We start from the raw sequence: 12487 nt of genomic DNA, 5'->3' as shown, positions 1-12487 counted from the left end.
CGCCCTCCCCCAGGGGCCACCGAAGCTGTCAGCTCTCTGTTAAAGTCCAGGCTTAAGACCTTCATCTTCTCTTCTGCCCATGACTGTCTCCTATCAAGGTAGCATCTTAAATATTAAACAAACATATCTCCATGGCTTTTGGTGGTTTCCTCACGATGTGCACGTCCCGCTTGTTGTACAGCACCTTAAAGTGCACCTGCAGCTAACTGTAGAGGGAAAAACCAGAGGACCCAGAGAAAAATTCCTCGCGACCACGGGGAGAAAGAGAGAGAGAGCATGCAGACTCCAAATATACAGCAGGCGGAGGGTCGGTATCGAACCAAGCGACCCCCTGTAAACCAGGCGAGGTAGTTAACATCTTGCCACTGCGGCGCCGCAACGCCAGCCCGATCGCCAGCGACCGTGTCTCACCCTGGTGGAGAAGTCGAAGCGGAGGCGGCCGGCCGCCACGTGGGAGCCCCTCTGCCGCGTCGCGTCGCCCAGGACGTCGCGCAGGGCCTGGCTGAGGAGGTGCGTGGCCGTGTGCTTGATCATGCAGCCCAGGCGGCGCTCCTGAGGACACAGCGATGCAGATGTCGGCACCGGCGCCCGACGGGACACCGGCGCAGCCACCAACCGCTCGATCCGGAACGATTCACGGCGTGGCGATTCGATGAAGTGTCACGATTTGCGTTTGCAATTGATTACACGAGTCAATTTTATTGCCACGGTTTTATCCTCTCAACGAGTTTATTTTTCTACTTTTTCATCTCATTTGGAGATTTCTTGGTTCCGCGAGTCTGAATGTAACATTGCCATATAATTTGCGTAAATTGTAAATGATTTTCACGTGCACGTAGGGGGGGGGGGGCAGAAGAACCGTAAACCACGAGTCGAGCCTGAGGCCCCAGAAGCAGTTCACGTGCGGGAAATAACTCGGTGAGTAACGATTAAACTAATCTATAAAACCATATTTGTATTTTACCAGGTAAGGCCCACTGAGCTGTATAGCTCTTTTTCAGAAACGACCTGGCCACAAATGACAGCTCAATGAATTGGCTTATAATATAGAAATGTATAGCAGCCAAAAAATATAGCAGCCAAATAACATAGCAGCCAAATAAATGCAAGTTTATAAATGTGGAGGGAAAACCGGAGGGCCCGGAGAAAAATCCAAGCGACCACAAGAGAACATGCAAACTCCAAATATACAGGCGTCGGGGTCGGGATCGAAACCCACGATCTCCTGCATACCAGGTGAGGTAGTTACTATCTTGCCACCGTGGTGCCCCTCAATTCGTCTCGAGTCGTCGAGCAAGTTCACGATACATGTACAGTACTTTGGGATCATTCAAAGTTCTGACCAGATGAGTTCATATCCCATTTACCATACTGCCATCTCCTGGCCATCACGCAGCCCAGCAGATTAGGAACTTCCACATCGGACACGATCCGTTTGCCTGTAAAACGCTGGGTCGCAGGAGTGTGTCACCACACCAGATTTAGTTTTATTCCTATTCCATAACCATAACAAAAACGACTGCGTGTACAAATGCTGGCCACGGCATACGCTGTAGTGAACAACCGCGATTCGACCGGGGTTTTGCGTCGTGTTTAAATGCGGCAGCATCTCAGACCTCGTTGATGGCGAGGAGCAGCCGGTCCCCGACGCGGACGGTGTCGCGTGTGACGACGTGGTGCAGCACGAACCCCCCGCACACCTGCACGTCCTCTACCATGGCCACGATGTCCTGCGACAACACGAGCGAGGCGCAACCCAGTAAAACACGGAATGACGTCGCGCCAGCGTTGGGCCCAAGTCGGGCCGACACAGGGCTGGCGTCGGTTCGACGGTTGCTGCCGCATGCTGACGCCGGCCCCTCTCGTCTTCTTGGCCGAATTCCCCACCCAAGGCCCGCACCTGCTGCCCGGCGGCGTCGACCGCGAGCACGACGCCGGTGTCGCCGTCCTGGCCACCCTGCTCGCTGTAGAAGCAGGTCGCGTCGAGCACGAGGCTGCAGCGTTCTCCGGCCCCCACGACGTCGCTCAGACCCGGCCGGCGCCACACGGCCACGACCCGCGCCAAGCACCGGGCAAACTCTGCACCGCGACAGACGCCGAAGCCACAGCCGCGACCACGGACGTCACTTTGAGACTCGTGCACATTTGTCCGCGCTGCTGTGTCTGGCGTGGCTATACCATAGGCTTTCTAACCACTAAGCCAGGGTTCTTCAATTGGCGGCCTTCAGCCCAGATGTGACCTACGGGCCTTGGAGTGGCGCGCAAACAGATGCGGTTCGCCGAGATGTAGCCATACAGATGAGATAAAGGGTACCGCTTTACAGTCACATTTGCGGACGCCGTGATGCCATGCCACCCGTGCGTACCACGTGTACCTCGGGGGCCATCGTACCATATCGGCCGTTGGGGCGCAGCTCGTACGCGTACTTGGCGGCATCGTCGGTGGCGGGAACACCTCTGCTGCGTAGCTCGTCCAGTGCGTGCACGTCCAGCAGGAGAGACTCTCGCCCGGGGGCCTCTCCCTTCTCACCCTCCTGCTGCTGCGCTCTCCTCAGCTGCATGCACCACACGAGCGCGTCGAGACGGCGTGTGTCGGCGTGCACTGCCGAGTGTGTACACGTGTGTACACATGTGTACACGCGTCAGTGTGTGTGTGTTTTCGCCCGTGTGTGTGTGTGTGTGGATGTGAAAGCAGTAGGTGCACGTGTCTGCGTGGGTGTAGATTAACCACAGCAAAGTGGTAGTGAGGAATGCGGGTGGTGCATCTGCCAGTCACCATGATCGGTCAACCGAAAACACGAGGGTCTATTCCGTGAACTGCCAATGAGCCTTCAACACTTCACGTGGCCTCAAAGTGCACCTAGCCTGGCGCAAGCACTGTGGTGACATCACCACCACTTAGTGGCGAATGTTGATTTTTTTGCTGTTGTGGAGTACGCATGTATGTGGAACTTCTTTCGCGCCGTATGTATCCAACTGTGTTAATCGGAGACGCTCGCAAACAGCATTGGGTCCAACAATCGATGTTGAGGATCTGTTTCTTGGTGTGGTGTCTTGGTGTGCCTTGGCGTGTGCTGCCGCACCCACCTCCGCCCGCTCCAGCTCGTTGAAGGCGACCGTGTCGAGCGAGAGGCCCCGCTCGTCCAGCATGAGGTGGATGAGGTCGAAGGGGAAGCCGAGGCCGCGGTGCAGCGACCATGCCACGTCCACTGCACACGCGCCGAGCACGGGCGGAAACACAGCGCGCCGCGCGTCTCCACGTCACTTCGCTCCCCAGTGCACACTGCTGTTTTAAACTCGATTCAATCCCCCGTGCTGAACGACGGAACTCGTGAAAAACAAATCAATCTTGTTTTACAGGATATGCATTGGGGCTGAGCCTATGACCAAATCACCCGCAATGTGCCCATGCTTTTCAGATGTCTTTATATTAAGCACGGTTAAACCTGGATGGCGCCTGGATGGGCAACCACCATGCATAACGGATGTCATGGGCTGCCGAGCTACGTGATGGCAGCAGAGGGGAGTGTAGCATAACACACTGTCGTAGTGTAGTTCTATGCCCCCACTTCGATGTTCCACGCCTTCACCAATGACCAGCATGGTAAAATTAAATAAACCCCGTGAACCGCACAGCATGGGGAGGCCGTCATCCAGGAGTGAATTAACAAAAAAGAGAGCCATGCATGTACATAGCTAGGCTGGGTACACTCGAATGACATCACCGCACTGTCTCCCCGGCAATGTTGGACATACAGTGACATCGCCAAATGTAATTGTAACTTTGGCTACAAATGCTGCTGCAATTGCGACTATAATTGACCCCGGGCGTGTGCCGCCAGTACCCGGGAAGGAGGCGGTCGCTGTGCCCATCTTGGCGACGGTTCGCTCCAATAGGCGTCGGCCCCGGGAGAGCGAGGTCAGGAACGCCGCCTCGTTCTCATTGATCACGTCCATCACCTGCGTAAGGGGCACCGCGCCCGGGGCGGGCACCGTGCAGTGCCGGGTTAAGCTAGTGCGGGGCCTGTAGCATATGTTATAAAGGGGCCCTAAAAAAACCCCATAAATATGAAACACAAATTCTTTACTTGCATAGTAAAGTAATCGTATTTTTGTTCATTTGCTATACAGCCACATATAATACGACAAATCGCTAACCTTAAACACCCAGTCGTTCATAAAAGTAGTATAGTACTGTAGTAATAGAGCAAGTGTAGAATCACTGAACCGGAATTGATAGCTTGAAAGCATTTAGTGCGGGGCCCTTGAAAGTGCGGGGCCCGTAGCATTATGTAGCTACTTTCGCTACTGGGATAATCCGGCACAGGCTCCGTGGATTGGGGCAGAGGAACAGAGTCGGTTCGCGGTACAGGCAATCATAATTGCAAAGCGTCCAATCACAAACAAACGGGGGACAGTGTTATACAAATAGGGGGAGTTTGTTGGTGCGTGTTTTTACAACTCACCACCTGAGCCTCTCTGTTCAACTCGGGGTAAGTGTCGCCCTGCGAAAGACAAGCGCGGCAGGCGTCATCAACGTGCACGAACGGCAATGAGTTATGCATCGTTCTCTGGCACCAAGAGGCCTGTGGGGAGTGAGGGCGCTGTGGGCAGGGAGAGAATTGGTGAAGCAGGTGCGAGGGCGAGGATGAAGGTCACAATACGGATCACGGCCCGGGGTGGCACTTGTGAGATCAATGTGGTGTGGTAACAGCAAGGTGAGGTCTGGTAATTCTCAGGTCAAAGTGACGGCAATGGCGAGAGGGCAGAAGGTCAGTGGAAGCCACACCAGGATGTCGACCACCGTGGGCACCAGGCTGGCCAGCAACCCTGGCTGGGCCCGCAGCGTCTCGACGGCAAATCTCGTCGCGCGACGTAGGATTTGTCGCAGAACCAGCCTAGGTACACACGGGCCCAACAGGCAATCCATCAACACACGGACACAACACACGCAAGCACACATCTCCCTAGATCACTGCTGTACGGTGTGTATCATGGTGTCCATACAAGGGTATGTGTGCCATGGTCACCATGGTGTTGAGTGCTGTGTGTTGCCAGGCTGTGTATGATCTGGTATGGCGTGTATGTGACATGGGTGTGGGGCGCTGTGTGTGTGCGCCAAGGTATGGCATGGGGTATGTGTATGTGCTAGGCTGTGTGTAACATTGTGGGGAGCAGTAGTTTAGTGGTTAGCGCTACGCTGCGTTACGAACCCGGAGATCCGAGTTCGATTCGCGCTTACGGCCAACACCAGTGATGATTATCTGAACGGCTCCTGGGCATCCCCTAAGTTGACTCAGCCTCAAATGAGTACCTGATGCGGTGTGTAAAAACATCACCACTGGGGAGACAAAGGCGGCCGGGCGTGATGTTGGCCACCCATCCCTTTGTGTGCCATGCTGACCTTAATAGGTGCTCGCTAACAGCACTTTCCCCTACAGTCTAAGGCTCCACGGGGGATCTTTGTTTATGTTTGTGTAACATTGTGGGGAGTGGTAGTCGAGCAGCTATCGCACTGCCCTACGAGCCCAGCGACCCGAGTTTGATTCCCGCTCACAGCCAACACCAGTAACCATTCCTGGGTATCCCCTAGTTCGACTCAGCCTCAAATGAGTAGCTGGTGTGATGTGTAAACATCGCCACTACGGAGACAAAGGCGGCCAGGCATGGTGCTGGCCACACACCCCCTCGTGTTCCATGCCGGCCTAACAGTCTGTTAAGGCTACACGGGGAATCTGTGTCTTTTGACTTTGCAATGTAACACTGCGTATTCGTGTGCCAGGTCGTGGCGCGTACTCGGCGCCGGTCATGCCGGGGTAGACGCCGTCAGCAATGCACACGGCCAGGGTGCGCACGTGGTCGGCGAGCACGCGGTACGCCGTGTCCACGTGGCCCTCGTCGGCCTCGCCCACCAGGCCGCGGTACTCGCGCGCGCCTGTGCCCTGCGAGTCGGGAACGGCGCGCGGCGGGGGTTAGGGCACAATGAGGATGGTGCATCCTTGTGGCGATTCGCGGCACACTGTGGAACACGAAGGCACGCGGTAGAGCACGGCACACAGTCGAGTCCCGACTATGTCGCACGTCTAGCACCACGCCCGACCACCTGCAGCACTGGGCCTCAGCACGTGGCTGTGGGGCACAGCACAAGGCCACGATGCAGCGGTATGCACCACTGCAGGACGCAGTGCACAGCACAGGCTCGTCTCGTGAAGTGCACACCACAACCCGCTATCGGTAGGCCTGTGACGATTCCCAACCCCTACCGCCACCCAACGAATCCCTGCAATCATAACTAATGAAGCGCTGCGATTTTCTACAGGGATTGATTTTGATTTAAGAATACAAAAAATAGTTTTGACATTGTGGTTGACTGACCGTTGCACCTCCAGTGACTGCCAGAGTCATCTGAACCAATCTCCCACAAACGACATTGTGCAGCACCATGGAGTAAAATACTTCAGTCAATTTAACAAAAGCATCGTTAAATGGAAACTACGTATATATATTATGTATGTGTGTTGAACTTCTTTCGCACGATACGTAGCCAACCGTGCTAGCACAGCCTAGAGTCGGAGTTTCCTGCACCGTGGTTCCGATGGAACCGCACACCCGGGAGGCAGCGGGGAGCTGGGCCGACCTTGTGGATGGCGCTCATGATGGGCGTGAAGAGGTCGGTGTCGTAGTTGGACCGCTTGCCCTGCAGCACGGCCAGCAGGCGCTCGAGGCCCATCCCGCAGTCCACGTTGTGGCGCGGCAGGAGGCGGAGACTTCCGTTCTCCTCCCTGCAAAGACAAAGATCCCCTGTGTAGTGCTGTCAGCGAGCACCTATGAAAGCCGACGTGGCATACGAGGGGGTCAGTGGACCAACACCACGCTCGGTCACCTTTGTCTCCCCAGAGCTGATGTTTACACACCGTACCAAGCATTAATTTGAGGTTGAGTCAAGCTTGGAGAGGCCCAAGATTGGTCCAAATATAGACCACCGATATTGGTCGTGAGCGGGAATCAAACTCGGGTTGCTATATAGTGCAGTGCGCTCACCACCGCACTACCGCTCCTCATACAATAACAACAACCGCCATTTGCCACTAAGTGGCGGTGACGTCGCCACGGTGCTTGTGCCAGGCTATGTGCACGTTACGGCCACGTGAAGTGTCAAACGCCCGCTGGCAGGACGTCACGGGACAGACCCAGGTGCCATTGGTCACAACCACTCATTTATTAAACACGGGTAACAGATTTACAAGAGCAGTGCAGGTGTATCAGACAAAATGATAAAATTGACAATTTTTGGTTTCTTTTCCCCAATGTTATCCAATTTTTGCTATCAATGTCACGATACAAGATGTAGATTACATTTGGAACTCTCACAGAGCAGCGCATCCCACTATGCTCGAGAATGACACACGGAAGCAGATTTCACAAAACTACTTCTGAGATCTATTTAAGTAATCTCCGATCCACGCAGTACGGGGCAGCCGTTTCCCATCTGCCCTGTTACAGAGCAATGTCCGGATTCGGACTGAGAATCTCAGCAGTGCCGGCTAGGTGCTCTAGCCCATGAGGCAACCAGCCACTTCCTTCATCATTGTGTTTTATAATCTTTGGAATGTTTATCAGTCAGAATATTTATTTATCCCGGAAGAATCTGATTAACTATTTGGCTCTTTTTCACAGATCATTACGTCTTGGGTTTCTCACAGGACGGCAGGCCGTAGCTGCGTCACCGCTGGCCCATGCCCCGCTTGTGCTGTTCTGACCACCGGCCGCACCTGTTGTACTGCATAAACACCAGGTTCCAGATCTCCACCACGTCCGGGTGCCCGGCGTTGACGAGGCCGCTCGCGTCCCGCCCGCCCACGTGGTCGTAGTGGATCTCGGAGCACGGGCCGCATGGGCCCACCTCGCCCATCTCCCATAGGTTCTCCTTCTCCCCAAAGGGCAGCACGTGAGGCGCGGGCACGCTGGGAAGCACAGGAGGTGGTCGGGAGGCAGGGAGGGGGGATAGCAAGCAGTGGCGTAACTATCGTGTGTACAGGCAGTGAAACTGCACAGAGGTCAACAGCCTGGTAGGACCTCGCCTGAGGCTACGAAGAGGAGGGAAAGTGGATAAAGATTTTCCTTGCACCAGGGCCCCGAGCAGACGTCCTGACCCCCACCCCGGCACACGCAGGTGCTGGTGCTGCCACTTACCGAGGTAAACCCACCCACTTACCCGAGCTGCAGCCAAATCTCCCGGCACTCCTCGTCCGCTTTGAGCCCCAGGGCCTGGCTTCCTCCGAAATATGACACGTACAGACGCTCCTTGGGGATTCTATAGACCTCCGTCAGCAGCTCCCAAGCCATCTGGCATACCTCTTTCTGCGTGTGTTTATGAAAAAACACAAACGATACCACAGTGTCACATACACCATTCGTAAATTGTGGAATGAGACCTGAAAATGTTACAAAACCCGAAAGTGTCTCTGCTTAATCTCGATCCAGTTGCTCGCATGCAAGATGCAACCAGTTCAGTCCTCTTTCTGCCTCGATCCAACTTCTGAACAAAGCAATATCATCGATACTCTGCTCAGTATGTGTGATCTAGCCTTTGCTTTGCTGGAAAAGCAAGTAAACATTCTCATTGCAAAAACGATCTTAGAAAATAATAGTGTTTGTTATTGTAGCTACTCGACACATTTGAACACACAAAGATAGAAAAAGCCTTACATTGTTAGCAACCTGGCAGTTCTAACTTGTGCTGGGTAAACTTCCTACAACTACTTAGAATAACAATCTGTATTTATCCTGCAGTAATCTCATGAGCCATGAAGCTCTTTTTTCACAGACGCCCAGTACGGCCAGGTCATAAAGTTATAACAATAATACAAAAACCGATAAGAGTGGAAAGTATAAGAAACGTAAGCAAGTCAAGAAAAATAAATAAACGTAAATAAAGTATAGAAGTACAAATTAGATAAGTTCATAGATTCCTGCCGACTGTTCAACACTGCGGAATCCCACTGTTCAGGATCACAGACCACGTGCCTAACCACCACCGCCGCCCGTCATGGGCCACCTTGAAATAGTCTCCGAAGGACCAGTTTCCCAGCATCTCGAAGAAAGTGTGGTGGTAGACGTCTCGCCCAACGTCCTCCAGGTCGTTGTGCTTGCCGCCGGCACGCACGCACTTCTGGCTGTTGACGGCGCGGGTGCAGCGCGCCAGCTCGCTCCGCGGGTCCACGCTGCCCAGCAGCAGCGGCTTGAACTGCGCACGGTGCGGGCACACGGGGTGGCACAGGTCATTTCGCAGGGGATGTAGCACAGGAGGGGGCGTCACAGGTTATGCCAAAGTTGATGGTACAGATTATAACATTGGTGGTGGTACAGGCATTGTGGCACGGTTGATGGTACAGGTGACGATACAGGTGACGATACAAGTGATGGTACAGGTGTTGGCACGGTGATGATACGCATTATGGTACAGGTGATAGAATGGGATTGGCTGACAAATGTAATGCCAAATGTGATGGCAAAGATTATGCTTCAGGTGAAGGTTATGTCACATGCTGTTTGTGGGATATTGGTTCAAATGACTTTTGTAGCCAGTTATCAGTCCATGCTTCGTCTATCACCTCGAATTCGTGACTATTGCCCCTTTAATTAAATTCAAGACCTACAACCTTCACCAGTACCTAGCCAATGCCCTTTCAGCACTCTACCCATGCCCTCTCAGTACTTGGCCCATGTCCTCTCAGAACCCATGTCCTCTCAGTACCCATGTCCACTCAGAACCCATGTCCTCTCAGTACCCGTGTCCTCTCAGAACCCATGTCCTCTCAGTACCCATGCCCTCTCGAACCCATGCCCTCTCAGTACCCATGCCCTCACAGTACCCATGTCCTCACAGTACCCATGTCTACTCAGAACCCATGCCCTCTCAGTACCCATGTCTACTCAGAACCCATGCCCTCTCAGAACCCATGCCCTCTCACTACCCATGTCCTCTCAGTACCCATGTCCACTCAGAACCCATGCCCTCACAGTACCCATGTCCTCTCAGTACCCATGTCCACTCAGAACCCATGTCCTCTCAGTACCCATGTCTACTCAGAACCCATGCCCTCTCAGAACCCATGTCCACTCAGTACCCATGCCCTCTCAGAACCCATGTCCTCTCAGTACCCATGTCCACTCAGAACCCATGTCCACTCAGTACCCATGTCCACTCAGTACCCATGCCCTCTCAGTACCCATGCCCTCTCAGTACCCATGCCTTCTCAGTACTCATGTCTACTCAGAACCCATGCCTTCTCAGTACCCATGCCCTCACAGTACCCATGTCTACTCAGAACCCATGTCCTCTCAGAACCCATGCCTTCTCAGTACCCATGCCCTCACAGTACCCATGTCTACTCAGAACCCGTGCCCTCTCAGTACCCGGCCCATGCCCTCTCGGCACTCTGCCCACGTGCTCTTGGCTGTCCCACGCCCCCTCGCGTCCACGGCACCGCACCTGGTTCATGCCGGCGTTGACGAACAGGAGGCTCGGGTCGGCCCGCGGCTTCACGTTCGAGGACGGCACGAACGCGTGTCCGTGCTTCTCCCCGAAGAAGCGGACGAACGTCTCTCGCACCTCCTTGGAGGATGGCGATGCCTCCGCCGACGACGAGATAGACGGTGCTGAGCAACATCCTCCTCCGCGCGCTCCTGCCCTCTCCGTCGCGGCCACAAGCTCGCGCCTGGGGCTCTGCCATGCTGGGATCCAACCCCCAACTCCAACGCGGACCCTGGGCCTGACCCTGCTCAACATTGGGCGGCAGTCGGTGAAAGCAGTCGTCGGCTGGAGGTCAAACGGCGAACGAAACCTCCCCCCCCCCGTTCGTGCCGTGGGCCCGTGGGATTCGTTTGGGTTTTGTCGCCGCCGCCACACGGGGGCGCCACCCGGACGCGGAGATTCGCGACGTCCGTCACCCCCAAGGTGGTCGTGGGTTTGTTTTTCGGGTCGCGTTTTGAACCCAATTCTGACATCTGCTGGCCGCGTTCTGGCACGGCGGCTTTCTGAGATAGGCGATGATCTGCCCAAAGGCTTTTTGTAGGTTTTATGTCGTGGTGGGGCCGTTTCAGAGCAGAGATTGGCTTGATTTTAGGGCGTTGCTTTTAAATCACTGGGGACTGAGACTATTTCAGTTTTATACCTTTCCACGAAGTGGATATTGCGACGGTGTCCGTCTCGAATTGTGATCTGCTTCATCATACGGAGTTTTAAATTCCTCCACGGGTTTTTTCTTTCATTATGCGACAGGTTCAGATGGTTTTCAATAAAAGCCTTTCATGCAATCGGCCTCTGAACCACGGTGGTGTGACGTTATCTTCCTCGCCTCGTATGCAGGAGGTTCTGGGGTTAGATCCCGACGCCTGTTGTATATTTTGAGTTTGCATGTTCTCCCCGTAGTCGCGTGGATGTTTTCTCCGGGTCCTCCAGTTTTTCCATCCACATTTAGAAACAAGCATTGAGATGATTTTGCTGCTATAAATTACACTTCGTTGAGCTATCATGTGGCCAAGCTGCTTGACAAATAAGTTAATCTCTGTGGGCTTTGCCTGGTAGAATGGGGATTGTTTTGCGTTTGGGCGTTTACCTTTCTTGTAATTAGCACGCCTATCGTGTATTGTTGTTGTAACGTTCTTACCCACCCATCCTAGACTCCTCCAGTATATTGTTCTAAACTTATCTTGATCTTAAGTTGATTGCGGCAAAGGGTTCTCACACTTTGGTCTTTCACAGCCTCGCAGATGTTACCCAAAAAACAATATTCATCCATGTACCACATTGCAGATGTAATACAGTTCCAGTAAGCTTTTCCAAAATCTCTCCAACACTATTAGAAATTGGCTGGTTGCTGCCTTGCTCAAGCTTGCATGTAATGTTGAGAAAGCAGCCATTTATGAACGCATTTTGGACTATTGGTTTTTTTGTAGTTGTAAATTCACCATATTTTTCCAGTATAAATATTTATATCGATTCTGTCTCCCACCCATGATAAAAATTGTGCCATTAACAAGAACCAATGCCAAAGCAGCACATCACTGCCCCTCCACAGAAAATAAGCCTGGTAGAATCCCAAAATTTATATTAATAGGTTATACCCTTTTATCTGGCACCAAAACTGACACCTTTATACAAGGGATCATGTTGGTGCCAGATAAAACACCTATTACTATATTTTGCTACTGGCAAAGGTCTCATAATGTAAATCCCAACATTGTCATGCACTCATCTGTTTCCCTCAAAAAAGAGTTTGAGCTCGTATTCAATCCGAAGTTGTGCAAAAGCAAACTTTTTGTATTGGTGACCAGGCCACATCAACTATTTAACCTAATTTAATCAAACGTGGCTGAAGATTTGATCTCTCAGGAGAACCACCACTCATCCACCTAAGTTGACTTTAAAACCCTGCCGGGTTACTTAATCTCAATATTAAACAATTCAAGCTCAAGAGCATTT

The 12487-nt window shown here is 53.0% G+C and overlaps 1 protein-coding gene across 1 annotated transcript in view; it reads right to left on the bottom strand.

Moving 5' to 3' along the window:
• AARS2 (alanyl-tRNA synthetase 2, mitochondrial) overlaps positions 1 to 12487 on the bottom strand; it is a 20544-nt gene extending 8057 nt beyond the window's left edge. Inside the window, exons 1-14 of the mRNA XM_032948144.2 lie at positions 10496 to 12487; positions 9059 to 9247; positions 8216 to 8361; positions 7773 to 7964; positions 6638 to 6782; positions 5797 to 5942; positions 4790 to 4898; positions 4467 to 4505; positions 3846 to 3960; positions 3088 to 3209; positions 2393 to 2555; positions 1901 to 2079; positions 1617 to 1730; positions 412 to 552 (exon numbers count right to left, since the gene is read on the bottom strand). Of these exons, the coding sequence (XP_032804035.1) occupies positions 412 to 552; positions 1617 to 1730; positions 1901 to 2079; positions 2393 to 2555; positions 3088 to 3209; positions 3846 to 3960; positions 4467 to 4505; positions 4790 to 4898; positions 5797 to 5942; positions 6638 to 6782; positions 7773 to 7964; positions 8216 to 8361; positions 9059 to 9247; positions 10496 to 10792 (2097 nt within the window). The 5' untranslated portion in view covers positions 10793 to 12487. The remainder of the gene's footprint in view (positions 1 to 411; positions 553 to 1616; positions 1731 to 1900; positions 2080 to 2392; positions 2556 to 3087; positions 3210 to 3845; positions 3961 to 4466; positions 4506 to 4789; positions 4899 to 5796; positions 5943 to 6637; positions 6783 to 7772; positions 7965 to 8215; positions 8362 to 9058; positions 9248 to 10495) is intronic.

This window comes from Petromyzon marinus, chromosome 6 (genome assembly GCF_048934315.1).
Source record: "Petromyzon marinus isolate PM22_M1 ecotype Great Lakes invasive population chromosome 6, UKy_Petmar_22M1.pri1.0, whole genome shotgun sequence".
NCBI classification, from domain to species: domain Eukaryota; kingdom Metazoa; phylum Chordata; class Hyperoartia; order Petromyzontiformes; family Petromyzontidae; genus Petromyzon; species Petromyzon marinus.
The sequence above is the reverse complement of the archived record's forward strand: the minus strand, read 5'-3'. Positions and strand labels throughout refer to the sequence as shown.